General features: G+C 33.5%; 3 protein-coding genes across 5 annotated transcripts; 1 reads left to right on the top strand and 2 right to left on the bottom strand.

Moving 5' to 3' along the window:
* Positions 1-8,458: 8,458 nt before the first annotated feature.
* Positions 8,459-15,626, bottom strand: LOC105171293 (Leucine-rich repeat protein kinase family protein). 3 transcript variants are annotated; one of them, XM_088886010.1, is made up of 11 exons: positions 14,816-15,626; positions 13,532-13,796; positions 13,193-13,322; positions 12,265-13,003; positions 11,668-12,100; positions 11,402-11,583; positions 10,778-10,934; positions 10,324-10,551; positions 9,882-10,232; positions 9,254-9,355; positions 8,459-8,985 (listed from the first exon to the last, which is right to left on the bottom strand). In XM_088886010.1, exons 1-11 carry the CDS (start codon positions 15,322-15,324, stop codon positions 8,767-8,769), a joined length of 3,315 nt encoding a protein of 1,104 aa, XP_088742136.1. In that variant the 5' UTR covers positions 15,325-15,626; the 3' UTR covers positions 8,459-8,766. The 3 variants fall into 3 exon arrangements, with proteins under 3 accessions (XP_088742136.1, XP_088742135.1, XP_088742137.1); XM_088886009.1 differs by having other exon boundaries at positions 13,193-13,331; positions 14,816-15,625; XM_088886011.1 differs by having other exon boundaries at positions 8,830-9,037; positions 13,193-13,331.
* A 3,178-nt stretch (positions 15,627-18,804) lies between these two features.
* Positions 18,805-22,202, top strand: DMC1 (DNA repair (Rad51) family protein). Its single transcript, XM_020697344.2, has 14 exons — positions 18,805-18,897; positions 19,002-19,084; positions 20,022-20,113; positions 20,194-20,265; positions 20,359-20,397; positions 20,493-20,550; positions 20,637-20,682; positions 20,796-20,841; positions 21,038-21,099; positions 21,241-21,307; positions 21,395-21,487; positions 21,573-21,641; positions 21,737-21,815; positions 21,982-22,202. The coding sequence occupies exons 1-14, from the start codon at positions 18,884-18,886 to the stop codon at positions 22,200-22,202; spliced, it is 1,041 nt and encodes a 346-aa protein (XP_020553003.2). The 5' UTR covers positions 18,805-18,883.
* Positions 22,203-22,763: 561 nt separating this feature from the next.
* Positions 22,764-25,198, bottom strand: LOC105171295 (aluminum induced protein with YGL and LRDR motifs). The gene is made up of 4 exons (XM_011092362.3): positions 24,887-25,198; positions 24,048-24,288; positions 23,796-23,916; positions 22,764-23,241 (listed from the first exon to the last, which is right to left on the bottom strand). The coding sequence occupies exons 1-4, from the start codon at positions 25,087-25,089 to the stop codon at positions 23,051-23,053; spliced, it is 756 nt and encodes a 251-aa protein (XP_011090664.1). The 5' UTR covers positions 25,090-25,198; the 3' UTR covers positions 22,764-23,050.
* Between the last annotated feature and the right edge of the window lie 1,228 nt (positions 25,199-26,426).

Consider the following 26,426-nt stretch of genomic DNA (forward strand, 5'->3'; position numbering starts at 1 on the left):
ATTCACAATGAAAACTATTTTTGCCATAATGAATTAATATTTTAATCACGATAGTAAAAACCACAACCAACAACCATTACATGGTGATGACAAATCATGACTATTTATTACGACTGTTTAATTTTAGCCATAAAAACTAGACATGATTAAATGTCAAGTTCCTTCTAGTATCCTTTCCAAATTTGAATTTGTAATTCAGAACTATAATTTAAAAAAGAAAATAGCACGTATAGTCTAAATATCATAAAAAAAATGCTAAATTCAATGAAATTTAGCACATACTTGGCATATGACCCTTTTAATTTGAAAATTTTTAATTTGTTCGGCCAATTTTGTTAATGTAGTATTTCTGCCCTAATGACATTTGGGCTAAATGTATCATCCCTATACTTATAGGATAAAAATTATATTTTTCCTTACATTCCTCATGCCATGTCAGCAAAAGAGTCAGAAAATTTTCTAAAAGGATCCAAATTAATTAAGTTACACGTGCAAGACATGTGATAATTTGCAGCCAATTTAACTTTTTTCCAGCAAGATTTGGATTAAATATGCCATTTTTTTATTACAGTTTTTAAATTTAACAGGACTGAAAATGCCACCATCATATAATTAGAATAACAAAATTGTATTTTTTTTTTTTTCCTTTACTTTCTCTCTGTGTGCAAATAAGTAAATTCCTGTTTAGCATCTTTTCTTGGAGCAGTTCCGATGGCAATTTCCTTCCTGAATTGCCATTTCTTGGACTTTACTTATAATCCAGCTGGACCGTTATAAATTTTATGGTCTGAAGCAGACAATCAAGAAAATGACTAGTGGTGGTAAATCTTTTTGTCTTTGTATCTATGTATACATACATATATATATATATATATATTACATCAATTTATTTTCTTTATTTTATTTTTTGGGTTTGAATTTAAGTTTTTACACTAGCTAGACAGTGCTAGCTGGTGATCCTCTCTATGTATAACATAAACAGATATTGAATGCGTCCATTATTTGATTTGATTCAGACAAATTTAATTTGAGTAAAAAACAATTTTTATATAAGACAATTTCAAAAAATAAATCATGAAACTCTAACAAAAAAAAAAAAAAAATCTATACCTCACATAAAAACATTCGAGAGCGATGTAAAAATTCGTGTGATATAATATTGCAATGATTGTTGTTTTAAACATGATTAATTGGATTTGTGTACACTTTAAAGAATATTTGTTGATATGAAAAGTGAAGAGGATCCATAATCTCATATCTTTATAATTAAAATAGTCATTATACTTTCGGCCCTTCACTCTTTCTGTTTTTCACTTACAAATTATTACTTTTTTAATTTTTATTTTTCCATTGTTTTTGGAACATATTCCATTGGCTACATGCATCATCATCATCATATTCCTCATCAAATTAATAACATCCACTTTAATTATTCATTTTCGCTATTTCCTCATGATTGCATTATGAGAAAACATATATATATTGTTGACTAATAATTGTTTAGGGATAATATCAAAATTATCATTCAAAAAAGGTATTAACTAAGTCGTAGTAATGATTTATGATAAATATATATATATATATATATATAATTAATGCAGATTAGGTCTTGCAACTATATATATTATATCAAAAAAATTGAATAATATTTTTAAACTATTAATATTCATGTATTAAGTTTAGTGGAGCCTGAAATCCCAAATTGATCGTTGCAACTTAAAGACACTATCATTAAAAAAATATATAATTTTTCACTAGGGTTAATTACTATAATAATAAAAAAAAAATTATGGCAAATACAAATTAACTATGATTATGCAGCGACAATTGACCTTTGTTTCCAAAACAATAGTCATGGTTGAAATCATGGCAAATATTGGTTATGACGAAAAACCATGATGAATATTGATTAATCGTGATAAAAATTTAAATTTTTACTTTGATTTTATTTAATTGTGGTTAATAGTATTGATTTACCATAATTTTTAAACCATAACAATTTATAGTGTAACAAAAATTCTTTTTTTTTTTTTTTGGTAGCAAGTGACAAATTCCAAACAAATTTTTAATTCATTTGATGAAGTTGGGATTTTATGCCTATATATAACTCATGGATTCAAATTCTAGTAATGTTGTTCTATTTTCATTAGCAAAATTATATTTCTACTTTTATAGTAATTATTAATGATTTGATATTAATTGTTACAATTGATGAAATTATAATATAATTATAATTAATTTGTTCAAAAAATATATATAACAACATTAAAAACACCCCCCCCCCCCCCGCCCACCCAATGACCAACATCGTCTTAATCTACTGCAGTGTGGCAGTAGAAAAAGAAGGCAAACAAGTTGGAAATCAACGGGCCTTAAACGTTCTCTTACACCGCAGCCACCTACTACTGCACCTCTTCACCCAAACAAGAACCAAAAACTTAATGAATTTTAAAAAATAAGAATAATAAAAGTCAACGAGCTTCATTAAAATTTGACTGAATTAAAAATACTTGTTTGTTTTATTTAAAAATTTTCTAAGATTTTAATAGAGGTTTAGAATTGTCTACTTTATCCTTGTATAAAAAAAAATCAAACGAGATAAATGAAAAATTATATTTCTTGTATTGATATTAATACAACCTAAACATATTTGAAATAACTGATTATAGGAGTAATTATATTTTCTTTTTTTATATTTGATATAATTACATATAATTTTTTATAATTTAAAAATTACATCAAATATTTTTATATAAAAATTGAAGGGTATGAGAAAGCATGGGATGGAATGGGGCGTGGGCGGCGGTGGTGGGTTCTGCAGCAGAGAAAGTTGTTAGTTAAATTACGTGCAAACCAAAGCAATGATGCTGTCATGTCACATTAACCCTAAGTCCTACTGCTTCGATTACTACAGCTCCTAGGCTGCCTTATTGCCATGCAAATCACCCTTCCTTCCATCTACCTACCTCCTACAATGCTTCTTGCTGTTTGAAATCAAGTTTTCAACTATATATACATGTAGCTTTCGTTATATTTTTCATTTCTTTTTAAAAAAATCAGCTTTAAACATAATCTTTCTTTATCAATTATGTAGTTGTTGAGTGAAAGATTAATTGAGCTCGCTACATAAAAATATATTATTTAATAATAATCAGTTATTATGATTAAATAAATAATTGTTAACTATAATCGCACAATATTTGTTGATCGCAACTACTGTGTCTTGTTTTTGTCTTTTTTCTTAAATGTTTTTGCATAGTAAATAATTTAAGTTTGTGCATCAATTTATTTTAAATATGATTAATAATATTTTTTTTATTCTATAGCCACTAACTGTAGGCAATGTTAAAATAATTTTTTGTTGAACTTAGGAGAAACAAACTAAGGCAATTATTGGAAAAAGAAAAAAGAAAAAAGGCTAAGGCACTCACAACTCCATATTTTTGTTGCGACTTGGAAATTAAAAACCTTCAAACAACATACTGCCCCCATCCCGGGCTTGGTGATGCCGTTCATATAAGTTTGGAGATAATTTTATGAGATTTTGTGTTAATTTTGTGGTTTAAAAAATTACGTATAGCATTCTTAAAGTTTACTTCGGTGTAACAATAACTCTTTTTTTAATTAAAATTCACTAAATTTACTAATATTAACAAAAAATCGAATGAAAATTAATATTTACCTTAAATTGATTTATTACTAACTTATTGCAGGTTAAATATTTTTTTTTCAAACTAAACTACCCTTATAACGGTGAAAATATATATCCCCACATGCATTAATGTGTGAAGACGTTTAAGGGTAATTTGATCATAAAAAATTTGTTTGACTTGTAATAAGCCGGTAATAAGTCAATTGAGGATAAATATAACTTTTTTTTGTTAATATCAACAAATTTGATAAATTTTAACTAACGGATAGATTTATTTGATAGACGAAAGCAAACCTCAAGGGTGCTAGATGTAATTCCCAAACTATATGGGGTTTACATGTAATTACACCAAACCTCAGGGTAGCGAAGTATAATTATCCCTATATGTTTTTATCCACATAATTTATTAAGGAGTAATTACACTCCCCTCCCCTAAAATTTGACGTAATTATATATAGACCCCCTGTGGTTTGAAATATTACATCTAGCACCCCTAAAATTTGCTTTCATCTAATAAATAAGTCTCCCCGTTAATCAAAATTCATCGAATTTATTGATATTGATAAAAAAATCAGAAAAAAAAACTATATTTAGTCCCGTTTAACTTATCACTGATTTATTATAGGTCAAATAATTTTTTTAGGACCAAATTACCATCATATGTCTTCACGCATTAATGCATGGTCGGATGTATATCTTCACCATTATAAGGGTAATTTAGTTCAAAAAAATTATTTGACCTGCAAAATGTCAATAATAAGTCAATCGAGGTTCAATATCAATTTTCATTCATTTTTTTAATTAATATCAATAAATTCAGTAAATTATAACTAACAATGGACTTATTCGTTAAGACATAAGCAAATCTCAAGAGTGTATGATGTAATTTTTCAAACCATATGAAATTTACGTGTAACTACATCAAAACTCAAGGGATTCAGAGTGTAATTATCCCAATTATCAATGGTTGGACTCATGTAAGGTATGTAGGCAAAAATTCATATGGGTGCCACTGAATTTTCCACCCCCCGCCCCCAAAATTAAGTTTGGGCATAATTATATTTTTAGTCTCATAGGATGTGGAGGTCAATATATTTAATCCCTTGCTTTATGATATTTTTAAAATGGTCTCCTATACATTTATTCCTCTATTTTACGTGATTTATGGGACTAAATGTGTTGAGTTTTTTCAATTTTAGAATTATTTTGAAAATTTCTTGAAGTGTAGAACTAAATCTGTCAAATCTTTTTAATTTTAAGATTATTTTAATTTTTTTTTAAAATAGAGGATTAAAAGTATAATTTTTAACTTAATCTTTGTATCTTGTGTTTCCGACACATGTGATTACAATACTAAATTCTACATTTGATACCATCAAGAATGAGTTGGCATAGAATATATGCTTGTTTGTGTTTATGTCTAGGTTCACAAACCCACCTCACACCAAACTCTAAATATATATATATATATATAGTGGTCCTTGTGTGTGAGGGTGGAAGAGGTTATATATATAGGTAAGAGTGGTGGTAGAGTAGAGTGGTCCTCTGACCCTAACACAGACCTCTAAATGAATAAAAATTAGATATCAATCTGAAGGGGTGCAGGGGCAGATCACAGTATCATACTTACAACAAAAGGTAAAAGTGCAACAAGGCATGCAGATGAACCCCATTTATTACCCTCTTTATCTTTTTCTTACACTATAGTCTAATAGAAAAGACAACATACATGACAACATCACAAAACATGGGATGCCCATTAGACAAGGATAGTTCAAGATTCCACCCAACCTCTTTTTGTTTTGAATCCACGTTGACTCTCGAGACTTTACAACCATTCAATTTTATCAAGTCGAATACTCACAACCCTCCTTTTCATTGAGAAGCCTTGAATTTCTTGATGATTTTCAGGATGTCAAGTGTGGGGAGATCATCATGTTCTTCCATTTTGATCAAATCAAATCATAACCCTACATTTTGATAATCTCTTGATCTTGTGGATGAAAACAAAAAAGAAAAGAAAATGAAAAATTGATGGAACAGGTAGGTGAGGAAGAGATAGGAGGGCTGAAACAGTGTGTTAGTAGGTGTCCTGATGGTAAATGAAAAGAGAAGGGTAGTAGGGCAATAAAAATCCTGCAAGCCCACTTCTGTTGAACCACATGATAAATGTAGTCATTATTAATATTAGAATTAATTAAGATGAGCAGTGAATCTTAATTCTTCTGTTCCCTACCTACCTACTACCTTACCACTCATTTCTGCCAACACACAAATCTAAATCAATTAATGTGACTGTAAAACTTAATTGCTCAAAACCACTTTTTCCTTTGATTTAGAGGGTGTTTGGCTACATTTTTATCTCAACAAGTTTGAGTTCATGTAGCTTATAACATGTTTTCATAATTTGTAAAATATTACATCTTTTTTTTTTAAAAAAAAAATGGAATAAAATAAACTTATATAAGTTATAAAATGCTAGCAATGATAATTTACAATTAATATGAACAAAATTCAAAGAGTCGGTGAGATTTTAAAAGTAAATTGAAAACTTTATACTTTGTAAAATGAATTTATATACTACTAATATCTTACTGTTAAACTTATTAGTTTTTTTTTTTAAAAAAAAATATCAGACTCTTAAATATCTCGTGAGTTATCAGATATCTTATAAAATATTAAACAAAAATATAATTTACGCAAAAATCCTCCTAAAGCCATCCAAAATTTAGGATGCAAACGAGTCGAGCTCGGCCAAAATTATGATCTCGAGCTCGGAAATATTAGACTCAGGCTCGAGCTCGAGCTCGATTGTCACAAGCTGAGCTCGAGCTCAATTAATTTTTATTTTTTTTCTGAAATCTCTAGATTTAAAAAAATATAAATTATTGTACCATCTAGAATACATTATTCAATAATCTAAATATGAAACAAGAAGACCAAAAAAAATTAATACGATCAAATAAAATTGATAGTCATAAAAATATTCGGTCCAATCATTTAACAAAACACATTTACACAATACACAAAAATCCAAACTCCATCTCTAATACATATAACAATACATCAAGTACCATTCCCAACCATACAAACAACAATGATACAAAAATTCAGCCAAAGCATTTGATCAAACACCTTGAAAATTCAATCAGGCATTTAATCAAACACTTGAAAGCAGAACTTGCTTTCTTCAACAAACTAATAAAAACATTTCACAAAGAAAAATACCTGCTAATGGTGGAGTCGGAGCGAGGGTGTGCCGATGGATTTGTGGACGTGAAGTTGGAGTTGGAGTTCTGCAATTTTTTCTTGCTGCTACAAGCGAGAGAGGGTTAGAGTTAGAGAGAAAGAGTTCTCAATACCTTTTCTTTTCTATTTTTAATTTTAATTTTAAGAAATTAATTGATTGATTTAATAAATAGAGAAATAACTAATATATTTATTTATATACATTAAATAGATATAGGAATATGATAACTAATAAAAATTATATTTTATTATAGTGGAAATCAAAACTTATTACATTGTTGATTAAGTTTGTTTTTAAATAATATGAACTAAAATATCATATTATAATATCATCTAAAATTGAAATATGATATATTGACTAGCAATTGTAATATATGATGAATTCTAAAAATAAATGCATTTTGTTGTAATTGATTGAAGTTGTAACGACAAAATTTATATGCATTATATTAAACATGTATTTAGAAAATTTTATCAAAATGTATTAAATTATTGATTAAGTTTGTTTTTAGATAATATAAATCAAAAGACCTTATTATAAGATCATCTAAAACTAAAATATGATATATTGACTAGCAATTTTAATATATGGTGAATTTTTAAAATAAATGCATTTTGTTATAGTGGATATTAAAATTACAACGATAACATTCATATGCATTATACTAAAATATTTATTTACAAAAATATTATCAAAATATACTAAATTGTTGATAAAATGTTTTTAGATAATATAAACTAAAAATCATACTATAGTATAATATAAAACTAAAATATGAGTTATGGACTAATAATTTTAATACATAGTGAATAAATACATTTGGTTGTAATGGATTGAAATTGTAACAATAAAATTTATATGCATTATACTAATATTTATTTACAAAACAATTATCAAAATGTACTAAATTGCTATTAAGCTTGTCTTTAAATTTTAATATAAACCAAAATATCATATTTTAATATAATCTAAAACTAACTATGAGATGTTAACTAATTATTGTAATTGATGGTGAATTTTTAATATTTATTTACAAAAAAAATATCAAAACTTACTAAATTGTTGCTTAAACTTATTTTTAAACAATATAAACAAATACTGTATTTTATTATTATATAAAATTAAAATAAGAGATATACTGACTAATAATTTTAATATATAGTGAATTTTAATTATAAACTTAATATAATATTAAATATACACTTAAATAATATTTTTTTAAAAAAAATAAGTTCGCAAATAATATTGAGCTCGAGCTCGAGCCAGCTGGGCTCAACTTGCACGCCAATTCCCAACTTTATCCAAGGAAATACTTGAGAGAAAGCCAGAAGCTAAGACATTCATAACTTTGCATGTCTACACAATTTCTTCACTCATTGTAGAATGCAAGTACTTATTTGCAATGTTGGGATACTATTATTAACCTCTTCAAGTCCTTAATATATCATGTGACCAAATTGAGCCAAAGCTGTTTTTGGGCTTTGTAGTCGGGCCCTCAATATTTCTTGAAGGCCCTTTTGCAAGTTTTTACAAGTAATCAACACACTTCGCCAAGATGAGGTCAACAACAAAATACATTTCTCACAATGAGACATACAAACGTACATACAACTCTACAATCAGAAAACAAAGAGTATAAAAATGGATGTCAAGAAGTTCATGTTTTTCTGGACTAATCCTGATACTAAGAATAATTAGTGAGTTTGTGTATCTAATCAACGCTACCTTAACAAGGTAGGTTGCTGCGGTTCAAGGCTCAAACCCAACTGTGGTCTCAATAGTTACCTAATGTTAACATTAGAAATCTCTGTAGGTGCTACAAAATTCTGGGATCCAAGTGATATAGATCCCCTGAAAAAGAAATCTATTCTTGCTCCGTATTTGTTGAATCAGTAACTGAACCTGCACGGGCAAGCAACGAATTATAGATTTTCTCTGCTGACGGACGATCAGCTGGATTCTTTTCTGTACAATGATGGTACAGTTTGACAAGAAATTGAAGGGTTTCCGATTCAGTCTCGAGCTCCCCATCAGATTGAGCCAACGCCTCCAGTTCCTCTGTCAGTTTAGGCCGTTCTCCCTTCTGCATGGTTTGAGTATAAGCTTTGTTTCAAGACCCTCACAAGTTTGAAGCACTTCAGGAAACAATTAATGGCATAAATCTACCATGGCAACTGCTTTCTCATTCAATAGAACCCAAAACAACAAAAGAGTAACTTCTATGTGTTCATACCAAGTTTTAAAACATCATGGAATTGCATACAATTCTGATGACAGTCTTCACAGGTATCTTATAGTTACTCATCATGTGTATAAGATAAACAATAATAAACAGAATAATATCAGGTTACCTGCAGAGAGTCGTGGATGTCAGATTCTGGCAATCCAAAATAAGGGACTTGTAAAGTCAACAATTCCAGAAGCAGGCAGCCAAATGACCAAATATCCACTTCCTACACGACCATGAGGAACCGTTGTTAACCATACAACATCTCCAGTATAATATTGAGAGCTACTAGTTGAATGAAAAATGTCGTTGTATCCGATTGTGATAAACAAACTGCTGCATCATTTGATCAGCTAAAGTCATGCATGTGGATTTGACTGCTGGGGTGGAGGTTAACAGCATTTCATACCAGCATGGCAGAAAGGAAAAGGGCAGAAAAGATTGATAACCAAGAATAATTAAAAGAAAAAAGCTTCGTAATGGCAAACAAGCTTGGGAAAACTCATTCACATTATCAAAGTTACAGCGTGCTTACAACAGAGCAAAAACTGCCTAAAATGCAATATATTGTGACAAAAACGGGGAAATCCTCTTCCATGATAGTCAATTCTCATAATATCTACCCTGGCTATAATAATAATAGTTAAGTACCAAGTAGTAACTGAATAAAGCAAGAATTAGTACAATATAAAATCTCAATCTGCCTATTATCACAAGAAAAACAGTAAACAACTGACACAGAAAGAACTTACCAACCCATACATGTTACGCTTGTGCATTGCACGAAACACCTCAGGCGCCATCCATCGAGGAGTCCCAACACAAATATCCGTGGGAGGTACTCCAACATGTGCAATGCAGCACGTATGCGAGTAAGAATGTAGAGGGATTGCCCTATCAAAATCACAAATCTTCACGACAGGTGTGCCATCCTGCCGTTTCTTGTCAAGATCAATCAAAACATTCTCACTTTTTATGTCACGATGAATAATGTGCTTAGCATGTAATTCAGTCAATGCAAATGCCACATCTCGGGCAATAGATAGTGCCAAGTCCAGTGCAACATGCTTCTCACCATTACTTGATAGTCTCTCCACATAGGTCTGTCAATTGCAACAACTGGAGATTAGACACAAAACTGTATGAAGCAGTCAAGGCCACATAGACAAGGATGATTGAACTAAAAAATTTCACCCTTAAGGATCCTCCTTTTATGTACTCCATCAATATAGCAGACTGTAATATACGACCACCAGAATTTCCATCTTCAGTCAGAGACCACTTGGATGATATCTGATGACCATAAAATTCTATAATGCAGGAATGGTTCAGGAAACTCAACATTCTGACTTCCCCTAAACACGAGAACTCAAAGTTCTTGACTTCATCAGCAGAAGCCCCAGTGACATTGATGGTTCGCACCTGCATTTGCCACATTCCTACAGTTCATTTCTTGAAGAAAGTGGGTCTCATTGTCTAGGTCAAAAGGGATAATTTGCAAGAGTTTCAAACATTACAAAAAAGCTACATTCATAAGTCAATGCCGATAAAAGTCGCAGGTAATAATGACCAAAGAAATCATGAATAGTCAAAAGTAAATGACACTTGATGCAAGGATATGTAGGTACAAGAGCAAACAGGATAGTACCTTCACAGCAGCCTCCAGTGATCCAAAATTACATCGCATCAGAGAGGTGGATGCTAATTTTCCAATCTCATCACATAGAGAGATAGACGGAAATGAGCAATTAGGACCAGCATCAGAATCGGCCACAAGAGCACTGACCCGGCTTAATGGAATATACCTAAATTCAAGTGCGTAAGAAACTTAGAAAGTCATTACCAAAACTTGTGTTCTTTGAAATTTCTGCCATGTAAATGGATCACTGAGAAATGTTCAAGGATGAGATAGGGCAGTGCAGGACATATGAAGATAAAAGCATTTGAACAAAAATTCAACTATTCAGAATCAGTTTACAGACTAAGTAATTTCAAACAAATGTAGGCTGCAGAAAGTCCTATGTTGAAAAGCATGAAATAAGTAGATTCTCTCAGCTAAAGCAGTGGATCATTGAATAAGAATGCCAATTTATTATTACGCTGAGGAAACTAGAACCAACTTTCTACTAATAAAATCAAATAATCAGTAGAATTCACTTTCTAGCTCCCTCCAGATTTAAAACAAAGTTATCCATTACTATGCCATGCAAATAATTAGCATTATCTAGTGAAATAAACACTATAGCAGTGAAAAGAAAACTCTTTCGCTAACCTGCAAAAATATTCAGGGTCACTTTCCTCCCTGATGTCATGGGGATGGCATGCATCAACTATCATGCGAACCAATGACTCACCCCTTTTTATAATGACAACATTCCAGGCATGTGGAGAAAAGTCCAAGTAACCCCTTACAAGCTCACAAGGGATTCGAGGCTCCATGCGATCACATAGATACTGCAGTAGATGAAAAAACTACCTCAGTTCATAAAGCATTCCTGTTCATTCAACAGGAGATATTTAACTAACATAAAATAGTACCTTCATCAGCAACGCTCTATGCCGACAAACACCAAACTGCAGACTCCCAATGGGAACTACAATAGAATTTCGTCTTTCTTTTATAGATTGAAGAGCCTTCTCACAGATGTCTCGGAAAATAGTATCTTCCATGGGGTCCACACTCAGCTTATTGGTTTTATTAGCATCACTGTTGGTCCCAGTAGCACACGTACAAACAAAAGGTTTCCTGCAATTTGAACCAGAAACATCTTTCCGTGTCCTCTGAAGAACACCACTTTTATCACTTCCTCCAAAATGATCCGACACAAAAAGAGCCAGCAAGGATGCAGTCTGCAAATTTTTATCGCTCGCAGAATCTCTATGTTCATCAATAGAACTGTTCATCTGCCTAAACCGGCACACCAAGGCTCGAGCACATAACAGAATGGCATCTAAGTCTTCATCTCTTTCCCTGATTAGAAACTTAAATGATTACAGCATTTACAGCTACAAGTTGACTATGAATCTTTCTGGCAGCTTTTTACATGACTAGGCCCATTATATGTCTGTAAGCTATTCATTCAAAGCAAAGCACATCTATATAAGGAAAAGAATTGCAGATCAAAAAGCACTTACCGGTCAAGAAGAATCACTTCCCGCGAATTAAGATACAGATTTTTCTCATAACTAGCCAGTGGCATAAAGGGCCTATCTCGTCCTGCATCATAAAATCCGTCAGGCAGACGATCCATGACTCCACAAAATGATATTTCACTATATTGGCGTGACAAGTAAGAGGGATCATTGGTTGGCCTGCGGTATTTGGTGGGCTTGGGATTATCAAGATCTTTGTCTGAATGCCTTTTTGACTTTAGTAGATAATTAGATACTTCAGAAGATGAACCTTCATCCAGCACTTCAACAGCATGAGAGAGAGAGACCACACTCGCAGAGTGCAAACCATTGGCCTCCACATCTTTTTGCGTCCCATCAGAATCAATTTCTGAACATGAACATCCATCCACAGACTTATTCTTTGCTGTAAAGTCCTCATTTCTAGGAGCGACAAGTGAGTTTCCATGTATCTTCTCTTCTGAAAATATATCTTTGTTGTCAAGCTCTGCATCTGCAATGACAGATAAACCTTGTGATGTGGCATTATCACTATTAACAGACACACTGCATGTCGTGCATTTTTCAGAAGAGCTTCGGCTGCTCGTATCAACTTTCCATTTCTTGCAGTTAATCAATCTCTCCTGCCGAGCTTTTGTTTTCAAATTATACCGGCGTTTCCATCCTTTGGCCCTTCGTGCAGCTAAACATCGATTGCTAGGTGACAATCCACTCAAATGACTTGATGGTGCAACAGAAGAGCCTGCATCATCAAACCACTAATATTAGAATGTGATATATTCACGTGAAAGAGCAATACCCAGGCAGAGAGGAGAGGACCCACAAACATGTTTTTTCTTTTCTTTTCTTTTCTTTTCTTTTCTTTTCTTTTTTTTTTTTTTTAATTTGGGCTAGGGTTGTGTGTGAGAGAAGAGAGAGGCTTATTCATTACAAGGAGTAGTATGAATCTCCAGGATGACGCCTTCATACACATCCATCTCAGCAGATTCGTCATTTGATAGATTCCTGCAGTTGCCTTCCAAATTGCAGCATATCCATGACGGTATTTGAATACCACGTATCTGATTATGCTTCAATAATTATGACAAAAAATACAAGAAATTATATATCAGGCTTACATGATAAAATAACAACAGAGCTACTGAGAACAAAATAGAAAACGATGACCGAGTTAATTTATATACACACACAAAAACAACTACATCACAAAGAGATGCCACCAATTAGTTTATCACTGAATTGATTTTAGTATCATATCATGTCTACACACCTGAAGATATAGAGTTTGAAGGTTACGCATAGCTTCAAGTTCTAAACACCCTAAGGAAGTCAATCGGTTATTTGACAGGTCCAAGTTCTCCAATTTTTGCAGTGAGGAAAGTCCCAAAGGTAGCTCAACCAATTTATTATTGGCTATTTTCAGAGATATCAACATGTCCAACAAAGCAATTTCATCTGGTAAGTTCCGCATCTTGTTAAATGAAAGATCCAAGTACTCTAAATTACTAAGGCAGCCAATTTCTGGAGGAAGGTATCTGCAGGAAAAGAACACATGCATTAATTCACAACTTTCTCAAAACTAATCCACAAACACATGCACAATGTACACTACACCTGCAATAACTACTAAGATAATAAGGAATTATATCGAGCAGGACTATCAATCAATGAGATTCCAATATGAGGAAAGCAATAGCTAGAAATAATTATCAGAAAAAGGAGTAATACTGCTGAGCGGGGCAGAGCAGGTGGGAACGAAAAGATAGCATAACTATTTTCCCCGAGATTGAATACCTCAAAATACCACCACTTCATGCTGGAAAGCATTATGTTAAATTAGACATTCAGATTCGGCAGATGCATCTGTGCTGGAAGCAGAACGACATTGTCATTCACTCTCATACTTAGAAGGTGCACAAAATTGACAGACAGAGGAGTCCAGGGGAGAGGAGAAAAAGAAGGGGTTGCATTTAACTAGATACAAAGCATTTTTCAGGAGAAATATAAATGAGAACATGGAACAGACATATAGAAAATCTATTAGTTAATTAATCCTCAGGTATTCATGAAATTGAGCAAACATAACAACAAAAAAATCCAAGGTGTCCAAGACGTGTCGAATATGCACAGGTAGAACTTTAAAAGCATTTGTCTGTATATTACACAAGCAAGAATGGTTTCCCATTACTCATGTCAACAGTCACCAAAACCACATCTGATCTTGAGATGTTTTTCCACGTAACTCCCAAAACTGATAATTACGCAGCTAGACGCACGGACGACTACCAGGCACTATACACACAATATCAAGTATGATTAACATGGGCAACTATTAATAAAGGAGAAACTGTTCTAACACCCTATATCAGGTAAAATAAGATACAAAAGTTAATAAAGATTATCTCTTCTGCAATTTCATTAATATCGAACAGAAACAACAAATCCACCCCCATAACAAATAACAGTGGCACACTTCCATACATAAAATTACTACATTGTACTATTGACCAAGCAAATGCACATTCCTCTGCAAACCATTAAAAGGGCATATTACCTTATCGAGAAATGACAAACAGAGAGCCTAGTCAAGCACTTAAGTCCAGCAATCTCGCTCAGAATTGGGAAACTAGAAGGCCTTGGCGGCACTCTACTGAGCTCCAGTTCTTTCAAATTCCCTAACTTACTCAACTCCAACCCACTAACTCCAGGATCAGTTACCTTCACTTGCAAGCTTTCTAGCTGCACCAAATTCGCAAACTCCACTGGAAACAAATTTACTTCATTCGCAAAAAACTTCAGTGTTCTTAAACCCTTAAGCCTCCCCACAGCCCTCGGAATCAAATTCAACTCATTCTTGTACAAATACACCTCTTCCACCGTGCTTTCCTCGCCATTAATCAGAGGAAAATCCAATCTTTTTCCAGAAACATCAATGACGGAATTGAAACTCAAATCCTTTTTTCCACAATTCTCCCCCAAAGCCTCCACTTCCTCGGTTTTTTCCAAATTTTCTTGCTCTTTTAAGTCGGAAGTTTCAATTTTCTCCAATTCCTTCACCTGCATTCTTCCTTTCTCTTCAAAATGAACACTAAAACCGCATGAATTTAGAGAAAATTCTCCAACTTTGGAGGACCTATTCAGGAAAAATATAACTGAAAGAGCAAAGAAAGTTTGGTAAGGACAGAGCGAGAGATCACTGAAAAGAATTCATGAAATGTACGGGTACAAATAGATGTGCGAGTGTGTATATGTGTATAAATTACAAATTTCCCGAAGCAGCGGGAAGAGGAGCGCTACTGAATGTAAGAGAGAAACCCTAGAATCTAGAGGAAGGTGGGGGCTGTGGAGCGGGGGAAAAGCGGAGCGATATTTATAAGTGATGGTCGATTTGCAAATTTGGGGTATTGTTGGGGGTGTTTCTTAGTTTCCAAAAATCTTGTCTTCGGTTTCAAGTTTACTACGGTCAATCAATCCAGCGTAAGAAGTAAAATAAGTTTTTTTTTTTTTTTTTTTTCTTTTTGGAGCTAAATTCTTAAAACGTGCTAAATTTGGAGAACAAGAAGTCGTCAAGAAAATTACCCGTTTAATGTTGAAAAGCAATCCAACAAGAAAACGAGTTAAGATAGGAAATTTTAATTCAAATCGAATTTGATTTGATCTAAATCAATTATATAGCAAATGTAATATATTTATTGTCTAGTTGATGATTAATTTAAAAAATATAACTAATCACACTTATTTTATAATTGAATTGATTCGATCAAATCTGATTTAAGTAAAAAAATTTGAATCAATACATAATACCAAACAACAGTCCGCCAAAAGTATTGCAGGGAAGACTTATGCACAACTTGGCAAAAGGAACAAGTATGATTCAACCTTTTTGTATCTCAAATAATACTGTTTGAATAGATGCATAAAGGGATACGACATTACTTGCTTAGGCGTATGTCTACTATAATTGCCACTCATCGTGCTTAGCAAGTTAGTGACTCAGCCAAATTCTACAGATAGTTCTTGACGAGCCCTAGATTTTAGGGTTGAGCGGTTGTGCATTTTTATGTATGTAATGTAAGGATAAATCTGTTTTATTTAAATTATTTCGAGGATAATAGATAAATTAATTGAATATGATAAAAAATTTAGTATTTTTTTGTCTGCTTTCAAATCAAAATAATAATTCGAATCTTGCGCTCTTGATAAAAAGACATGCAACGTAATCCTAACCAATCAAATGTAGATTATATAATCAATACACACCATAAATACCAATACAAATGCGAGTTTAATTATGGTGTCGACTCTTTTTATAATTATTGTCTGTTTTGGTTTATTTGATATCATTATTTAGTTAATAATTTGATTGTTGGAGTGTGTTGTCGTAGACAACACCAACACCTTTTACATTGGTGTTGATTTTAGGAAAGTTTCTTGAACTAGGCATGTAAATAGGTGGATATTATCTTGCTTGATCTATAGTCAATAAATACACATAATGGTTACTTAGGTATCTTATTTGGACCCTATTAAGAGAATACATATTGACTCTTTATTATGTTATATTTTAAATAATCAGATCAAAGTGTGGGTCCAATGTAAAATTATTGAATTTGAATTTTGGAATTATCTATGTCTAATGAGTTTAGGTTTAAATATTATATGTCCATTGACGCGTTTAGTTTTCTCAACAACAATAACATCGAGACCACTAGATTGAAATTTACAACATTAATTGTCTAATACCACTTCAATTAGTGTAAATCCCATCAAGTAAAGATGTATAATCTCCGAGAGTTTCAAGTCGAATCACCAAAAATGACAACATAAGCAGTAATACTAACAATTCACGAGCCATACAGTCACCCCAAGTATTAGTCATGGACAAACTCACAAGAAACAAGAAGCCCACCACGGTCTGCGTAACTGGCCGTTAACTACGCAACGACTAAGTCATGCCCGACGCATGACTCGGCCCAGTTACACGACATATTCCAACATCCCGTCGCTCCATGCCCATGCGGTGGACCATTATCACATAATTGCAGATAATGTCAACGACTGTACATTTTTGCTCCCATTACACAGTGGACTCCCCATGCCACAAGGCTGCGCTAGAAAAAGTTAGTAGCACTAGCATATGTTTTGTGTTTATTTATTTTTGGATATCTTATTAGAGGTTTTCTTAAGGTATAGCCCACGCTCGTGGTGGCAAATGGACCGAAACTTATGATTTCAATTCAATTCATTTAGTTTTGGATTGAGTTGGATTTAAGATATTTTAATTTGAGTTTAATGGGTGTTGTGTTTAATTAATCTCAACTACATTATGGATTCTAAATGGGTTTCATTATATGTAATATTTTGTCAGTCAATCAAATTACAATTTTAATAATATCATGCAATTGATAAAAGATGTTATTGATGTGTACCGGAGTCCAATTGTAGCACCGCAAGGATTAAAGAATTTTTACAAAAATTTTAAGATCATCAGAGAATTAATTTGCAAAATAGTAGTTAGCACACCGATATTTAAATTCGTAATTAATTTTGAGGAAATAAAATAAGAAAGCTTGATAAATGTGAGGTGATGATGAAATAATCTGTGGTTGACGTGGAATGCTTGAATATGGAAAATGGAGTTGAAATATAAGTGAAAAGTGCAAAATAATGGCATGCTGTGCATTTCCTTATTGTTCGACAGTGATAATGAGTTATTGAAAGTTCGCTTATGTTGTTGATTTACTTTAGACCTATATTTATAGAGGAGTTTGAGAGGGATTTTTTCGAATTTGTTAGCTGCAATTGAGATATCTTACTGATCATAAGGATATTAGCTTGTCCATTATTTGGAGGGATAAATTGCATAAAAATTCTCTTATGTTTTCAAAATTTAGCTAAAATTCTCTGTATTAAAGAAATTGGCAAAAAATACCCTATATTTTTCAAAATATTGCATACTCTCCTTCCGTTAAGTAAGCCTAACGACGTTAAGTTTTTGTTGAATTGCCCATTATAATCTTAAAACAACCATTTATCTTCAATTATAAAAAATGAATGGTTTACATTTTAAGTAATTTATATTTATTTATATATATATTTATATATACTATACATATACTATATATAAGATACAACTATAGGCGGCGTCCAGATCCAGCGCTGGGGACGAAGAAGGTTAAAAAAGAATCTATTTGTTTAAAACTAAAATAAAAATAATTTAGTTTTTCCAAAATTTTAAATATTAAATAATTTTAATACTATTTATAATAAATAGTATAATTTAAAATAATTAATATCTCTGTATGATGAGACTAATAAGAAAATGTTTCTCATGGAAGGTAATATAGCCAATTGACAACTATCCAACAACTTGTCTTGATTCTTGAGAGCTTTAGATTGATTTTCTCAAATGAACGAAGGGTATGGATCGACAGGTACAACTTTTACTCGTCGTTGGTCTGCAGCAATGAATCGTAACTCAAGCTTGATAAAACCAAAATATAAGAAGCCCGTGGGTTCCACCATATATAATGCTCCATCCTGAGCATTTGAAAAACACTCATCAGTATTGTTTAACCGCGCGCTCATTCTTTCCTATAGAAACTCTCTACACCTGACAAAAATGCTCGCATTCAAGTATGAGTTATTGCAAAGTTCTGTTTGGAGTTCGACCGGTGAGCATCCGATCTTATTTACGTAACTACTAATGCATATATTTTTTTTATTGAATTGAGCAACAGAGCTGAAGAGCAGAGCCAGCTACAGCTCGTGGAAAGAGAAGAAATAGAAGATGAAGAAGACTTGTTTGAAGCAATTGATAAATGTAACTACTCACTCTCACATTTTTAACTCATTCATGTAGTTGCGAATAGATTTTTATGCGATTCAGTTAATTCACGAAATTACTGCACCAACGCGTTATTCACGTTTACCTTCTGCTTGTGGAAGTTTTCTACTAGTTCTGAGAACTGAATTTCGTTCCTGATAATTTTAGACCATTTTTACTGCGTGTTTGTTATTTGAATGAATTTCCGTTGGTTTCCCGATCTTCTTACATTTTTTATTGTTAATTATGATATTATTTGCTTGCAGAAATTCTTGATTCGGTTTGTAACATTGATTCTTCTGATTTTGCATTTATGATGACTTCCATTCATATATAGAAGACATCTGTTTGTGTTCTAATGTTTTTACTTCTTGTTCTTTTCCTTCTGGTCTCCTGTTCCCTGTTCATGTCCGTCATTATTTCAAGCATCCTCGGGCGTTGTTTTGGCATGGAGCATAAAGTCTCATCAGACCTTGCGTTTCTCATAGTTATATGTCAATAACTTCTGGATGTTTCTGATTTGCATGACCAGCATATTCCTAGTGATACATTAGAAGCTAAAAGATATTGTTATTCTAGTATCCAGAAAAATAAATTCAACAGGAGTTATGTCTCTGTTATCTCCCTGAAAAAATTAATTTAATTTTAAACCAACTTTAATTGTGAATTATTTCTTATATGGATATAAACCTCTACGAATTTCATGTGGTTCACATGCTAATATCTCTAAGTTCTCTGTATTACCACTTGATGATATTATACTGAAATCAAGTCATAGTTACCTTATTTATGGTATGTTGAGATAATGTCCTGACAGTTGCCTGGAACTGGAAGTCGAATGCGTAATAATCTGTAGATCAAGGTGGTTAGGATGATATATCGTAGGAAAATATCTTGATATTTATCTTGAGAGCTAATATATGGCATTTTGCAGTGACGGCTCATGGAATCAATGCTGGAGATGTGAAGAAGCTGCAGGATGCTGGCATCTACACATGCAATGGCTTAATGATGCACACCAAGAAGGTGAAGATTGAATTTGCTACCTTACTTACGTATACCAATTTTGCAACACATTTGAACTTAAATTCTTGTAAATATTCCAGAGTTTGACTGGAATCAAAGGATTGTCCGAGGCAAAAGTTGATAAAATCTGTGAAGCTGTAGAGAAGATAGTGGTCAGTACTTTCATTGATCATAATTGCTAATAGTTACATAAACTTGAGGTGCATGCTGATGCTGTTTGTTTGTTTGTCTCTTTCATTATACAGAACTTTGGTTACATCACTGGAAGCGATGCTCTGCTGAAAGTGAGATTTTTAGTTCCTTTGAGCTGCTTGTGGAGTGATTCAGTGTTACTGTGCAGAGTCCTTTAGCTGATATTACACTATTGTTGGCTGTACAGAGAAAAGCAGTTGTTCGCATCACAACTGGAAGTCAAGCTCTAGATGAACTTCTAGGGGGTAATTAACGAAATTCCCTGTTTGCTTTTCATTTGTGAATTTATCTTCAGCACGACATAACTCACTTGTCGCCATGCTTTGTTAAGGTGGGATAGAAACTCTGGCAATTACAGAAGCTTTTGGAGAATTCAGGTTACTGCACTATTTTGCCACTGGAGTTGATCAAATACTTCTGAACCATACTTGTTAGTTTCTTTCTGCTGATGAACTTGTAGGCTAACATTCTTAATCGAAATTTGAATCAGATCTGGGAAAACACAGCTGGCGCATACTCTCTGTGTTTCCACACAGGTTATAAAATAAGTGAAAGTTTTACATCAAAGTTGTTAGCTGACTTATTTGTTTGTCTTTTGTGAAGAAAAAATTTAAATCTGATCACACATCTAACTACAAAAGCTATTATTTATATTCTAGCTGTCCTGTAAGGTTATGTTTCTCTTCACAATGATGAGCTGGGTTCTCTAAATTCATATTTTGAATTTTGCAGCTTCCTGTTAATATGAGAGGAGGCAACGGAAAGGTTGCTTACATTGATACTGAGGGGACGTTGTATCCTTTACTGAATGGTTCTTGCACACCTTGTGGTTCGGTTTAAAATGTTGGATAACTATGCTTTATGGCATTAGATAAGAAATAAATCCATCAATCCTACATTTTCTTTTGTTCTTTGGTTCTTTAATTCCCTTGCAGCCGACCAGATCGAATTATACCTATAGCTGAAAGATTTGGAATGGATCCAGGAGCTGTACTTGACAATGTAAAGCTTATTTCTATGGCTCATTCATGCCTGTTCAGTCAATTGCTTTCTGGTATCTCATTCTCAGCTTTCTTGTACTTGTAAAAGATCATATATGCTCGTGCTTATACATACGAGCATCAGTACAACCTGCTTCTTGGTCTAGCAGCCAAGATGGCTGAAGAGCCTTTCAGACTTTTGGTGAGCAAAATTAGCACACTCCACCCATTGTCATAGTATGAATCAGGTAAGCTAAGGATCTAATATGTCAGAACTGTGCTTTCAGATTGTTGATTCGGTGATAGCCCTCTTTCGAGTAGACTTCACAGGAAGAGGAGAACTTGCAGAACGCCAGGTCTGGGCCACCATTAAACGATTACTATTGATTTAGAAGATCCTTCAGTAAATGCAAGCTCTCTATAGTAATACAAATCTGTTGATATTTTACAGCAAAAGTTAGCTCAGATGCTCTCAAGATTGATGAAGATTGCTGAGGAATTCAATGTTGCTGTGTATATGACCAACCAGGGTAGGGTTAACATGCATTCAACAAGTAACAGTTCGGACTTCTCAACCCAAACTTTACTGCATGCTTGAAAGCAAGAAATTTGCTTTAGTTTCCCAACTAAACTCCAATGATTTGCTTAGCTATTTACCATTTTTGCTGATTCATTTTGTTCAACTAATGACTGCAGTTATTGCCGATCCTGGAGGAGGAGTCTTTATATCAGATCCGAAGAAGCCAGCAGGAGGGCATGTTTTGGCTCATGCAGCCACCATAAGGCTAATGTTCAGGAAGGGCAAAGGCGAACAACGTGTGTGCAAGGTTTTTGATGCCCCCAATCTTCCTGAAGCTGAAGCAATATCCTTTCTTTTTGTGTTAAACTTAGTACTTAATGTATTCAATCTTGATTGAATTCTGTAACAAGGTTGAGAGTTGGCAATGTTCTATTCCCGGCCCAAGTTGCACGAGCATGAATTCACTTGGCAACTAAGCATTGAAGCTGTGAAGTCAGATGCATATATTCATTTGCTGGTTTTTCTTAACAGAAGCAAGTTTTCCAGATAACTCCAGGTGGAATTGCAGATGCAAAGGATTGAATCAGCCACAACGCCCTTCTATTGTTGGTTCAAGTAAATGCAAAAGGTATCCTAATTAAGACGGATTTCTTAGTTGTTACTTTCAAATGTAAAGCTTTACAAAAAAACCGGATATGCTTAGGTTTACTGCCAGACGTGTTCTTATGCTCATTCACTCAATGTAAATATTTTCCGTTTGCCAATATTCCTATCATTTTAAAATGCAAATCAACTGGCCACGTACAGGAGCTATATGTGGTTATGTCACTAAACTTATAATAGTTTTGACGACTCGATGTTGCAAATAGACCGCTAAGCCTTAGGCTAACTTCAAATTCTATAATTTGAACTAGAAAAGGGAATAATATAATATAGAAATGTCAGAGTAGACCACATAAAAACCAATACTCGATGCATTACCACTGCTCCAAAATGGAAGTGCTGTTATTCTTATGCATAATTCAAGACCATTAAAATAGCTTAGCATGGGAGTGTGAGAATCTGAAACAGAACACCGGAAACATTCCTTTACAGCTACATAAACTCGATCACAGTACTACTAAGATTCATAAAGCTCACATCCGTAATAAGAAGTCATCAAGATCCCCATAATAAAGGGTACGTTAAATGCAAGGCCAAGTAATAACGAAAACTTTGCAGTGAGGGATATCTTATCATGTCACTTCAATAGTTCTGGGACCAATTCGCATCACTACCAACTCTAGGCATTCCAGCTTTTTCTTTCCGTGACGCCTCATCTACCTTAAAAGTTAAACCGCACACCTCCCCAGAACTGTCGACTCTTGGCACAGCCTTCAACTCATTCACTGGATGCTCATAACTCCTCAGGCCACCAGAGGATGTGAAGAAGCATCCTGAAGAACAGAAACAAGATTCCCATAGCTAAAATAATAACCGAAAATATCCTTCACTACTTCTTGAGATTGGAAAAGGAAGAAATAAACTTCTAGCTCAACAGAAAAAGCCTATACTCTTACTCAATGCCATTTTAGATGAATCACACCAACAAGGAAAGAAAAATGAAATTCATAGCACAAAGAATTCCAAAAGAGAAGGAAATGTGTAAAAGACTATTATGGCTAGTACGCTTACAGAAGGACAGGGTGAACTGTAATCAGAAAATCTCAATATTTCTGTTTGTATGAAAGAGAAAACAAAAGCAACGCAATGCATTTTAAATCATATGAAGAGCATGAAGAATAATAAAGTGCGTAAAATGTTAAGCCTCATCATCAATATGATGTATCCAAAACTCAGATGTTTCTCGTCATTGCAGTTTATTAAACAAAAGCATGAAAATCATTTTGAAGTTTTCTGATCCACTTGCACCCCTGTGGTCATCATGCATTTAAGAGAACTAGACGTCCAGAAATGAACACAGGAAAAGCACTATAAAAAAAAAACATACCTTTGGGAAATGGAGCAAAAGATTTGCCGCAACCTTGCTTTACAACTTCACTGTCATCAGAAACAACAACATTACCTTCGGAATCAGTTCCCCAGAAGAAGGGTACGCTCCCATCAGCATCCTGTACAAGTAAAAATCCATGTAAATAAGTCGGACTCAGGTAGTCTGCATATAAGATCAGCATAAAAAAGATTCATACTGTAATGTGGTAGAACAAATAACACATCAACAACAGCAGGACTAATCACTCACAGAAGCAATAAATGTGGCTTTTGAAGTTGTGTCGAACAGAACGAACGCAAATTTCCCTTGAATGTCCCTCACGACTTGATCAGCGGGATAAGGACCTCTATCCCTCAAAGTCCTGTAAGCCTCAATAACAATGATTACTTCGTTCGCTGTCTTGCTTAAGCCATACTGCTGCTTAAGATGTGCAACATTGTCGATGTGGCCTTCGAACAAGCAGAATATGTCGTCAACAACAGCAAAAAGTCTGAAAAATTACGGAAAAACTAGATTAGAGACCTTCGCAATTGTTGATGAATACAAGATCATACGAGATTGAAAAGAGATGGTTCTTTGCAGTCGAAGCATATAGAATCAACATGATTACTTAAAACACTCTTACTGCAAATAATTACTCAAAGGTCCATCACAACAAGGATCATGATAGGATATCTGCACTCTGCCAAAGACATACTCCAAAATAATATGCCTCAGGAAGCTCAACATTAAGAAAAGAAATACTACTAGAGCAATTAGGTTTCCGCTAAATCTAAAACAAGAAAACAAACACGAAAAACAAGTGATCACTGCACATATACACTGTAAAGCATATTATCATGTACAATCTAATAAGAAGAGAAGCGATGAGGGCACAAAAGGAAAGGAATATAAGATCTACAACTCCCTATTGAAAAACTCGATCGTCTAAGTTCTAACAACACAAGAAGCATAACCACGAGGAAGAACACAGAACCCAAGCACATATCCGCAACAAAAACAACCCAACAACAAGATATAGATCTGATGGGAAACAGTAGAGTAGACCCACCAAATGAAAAAAGGAGAAAGGGGGAGAGCATGAAAACCTGGGCAAAAGAGGGTTCTGTCTATCAGAAGAATAGGCAATGAAACCAGAAGAAGCAAGATTGATGACGACGGAGCCGGGGTGCACGGAGGAGAAATGGTTCGCCAAGAATCCGTCTTTGAGAGCGGAAACAGATTGAGGTTGGGTGTTCTGCAGTAATGCTTCAGGGCATTTAGCCACCGATTTGTGGAGAACTGCAAGCATTTTTTTGGTTCGGTAACGTGCGTGTGAGTACGATGGAGATTGGAATGAATGATCTTTTTTCGGTTTGTTTGCTTTTGTTGATTAAAGAGAAGGAAGAAGAGAGGAGTGTGGATCAAAGTTTGTTAAATGAGATTTGTGTGAAAGTGAGTGGCAGTAGCGTTGGACTTATGACGACTCTGCCCTTTCTCCGGTTCATGAACAAAAGCACAGGTCAAACATGGGAGGGAGGGAAGGAGGGTTAGTATTGTAATTGAAAGAAGGATGCACTAGGACACGGACAACCATGGTGGGGACTACGGAGCTTATCCAATAGCCAATATGATCTGACGGCGTGGAAACAGCGAAAGTCGTGGCGAGCAAAAACAGGTTACCCGCTAAAATATTCATTGGATAGGGTTGGATTGGTTGGTCAATTCCCATCCTCCCTATAAAAAATTAATCATAATATTATCTTATGCTAAATTAAGACACAAATAACTTAATTTGTGGAGTTGTTGCCGGTTGGGGTGGGGGTCGGGGTCAAGCATTCGAGAAGGAGAGGAGTGTCGTATCATTTTTCGTATTTATCAATCCCTCCAAGAGTTTTCTGGAATTAGATTCTGCTCCACCACCACTCAACTCCACTCCAATTATACTTTTTTCATTTTGCCACTTTAACTGTTTTGTTTTTATTTCTTTATTTAATTAAATTAATAGATTGATAAAAAATAATTAATTATAAATGTGTATGTGAATAAAAGTTAATTAAAAATAATTAGTTATTTTCATGTAAGAAATAAGTCCATTTAAGAAGATTCTTGTCAACCCACGTTATGCTATACTTCAAATTAAGCGTAAATTATAAAGAGCTATCATAAAATTTTATGTAATTATAAATATCATTTTATTTTATTTAAAAATGACCAATATCCATCAGATTCAATTAATTTTTATAATGAATTAACTAATATGCTCTTATAAATTATAAATTATAATTTTTTAAAATTTTTCTATCCATCTCATGCGAATTCTTTACAACTTTTTATTTTTTTTTACCTAAAAAAATAGATATATATCAACAAAATTAACAATTCCAAACTTCTATCAAAAAATTACATAATTTCATCTAATATAAAAAAATATTTATAATTTTTTAAATAACAAGAGAATATTTATAATTACATTAAATTTCAAAGGGACAAGTTGTAATTTACCCTAAAAATAGTTCTCCTAAAGCCTTGGACCTTCCCAAGTAGCATACCTAACAAATTGGTTCATTTTCACCCTTTTTTATTTTTTCGGGTCGGATAATTGACAAGAATCTATTTAGATAGCATGCAAGGAAACTTGTAAACACG

The sequence above is a fragment of the Sesamum indicum genome, linkage group LG10 (assembly GCF_026168435.1).
Source record: "Sesamum indicum cultivar Baizhima isolate 11 linkage group LG10, ASM2616843v1, whole genome shotgun sequence".
Taxonomy (NCBI): domain Eukaryota; kingdom Viridiplantae; phylum Streptophyta; class Magnoliopsida; order Lamiales; family Pedaliaceae; genus Sesamum; species Sesamum indicum.

Coding starts and splice junctions, on each gene's coding strand:
- DMC1 (XM_020697344.2), top strand. Junction 20,266..20,358: donor AAGCTGTAGAGAAGATAGTG/GTCAGTACTTTC, acceptor TTCATTATACAG/AACTTTGGTTACATCACTGG. Junction 21,488..21,572: donor AAGAGCCTTTCAGACTTTTG/GTGAGCAAAATT, acceptor CTGTGCTTTCAG/ATTGTTGATTCGGTGATAGC.
- LOC105171295 (XM_011092362.3), bottom strand. CDS start 25,089: ATGCTTGCAGTTCTCCACAAATCGGTGGCTAAATGCCCTGAAGCATTA. Junction 24,289..24,886: donor CAGAACCCTCTTTTGCCCAG/GTTTTCATGCTC, acceptor GTAATTTTTCAG/ACTTTTTGCTGTTGTTGACG. Junction 23,917..24,047: donor AAGCCACATTTATTGCTTCT/GTGAGTGATTAG, acceptor TTACTTGTACAG/GATGCTGATGGGAGCGTACC.
- LOC105171293 (XM_088886009.1), bottom strand. CDS start 15,324: ATGCAGGTGAAGGAATTGGAGAAAATTGAAACTTCCGACTTAAAAGAG. Junction 13,332..13,531: donor TTCAAACTCTATATCTTCAG/GTGTGTAGACAT, acceptor TAATTATTGAAG/CATAATCAGATACGTGGTAT. Junction 9,356..9,881: donor AGCGTAACATGTATGGGTTG/GTAAGTTCTTTC, acceptor ATGGTCGTGTAG/GAAGTGGATATTTGGTCATT.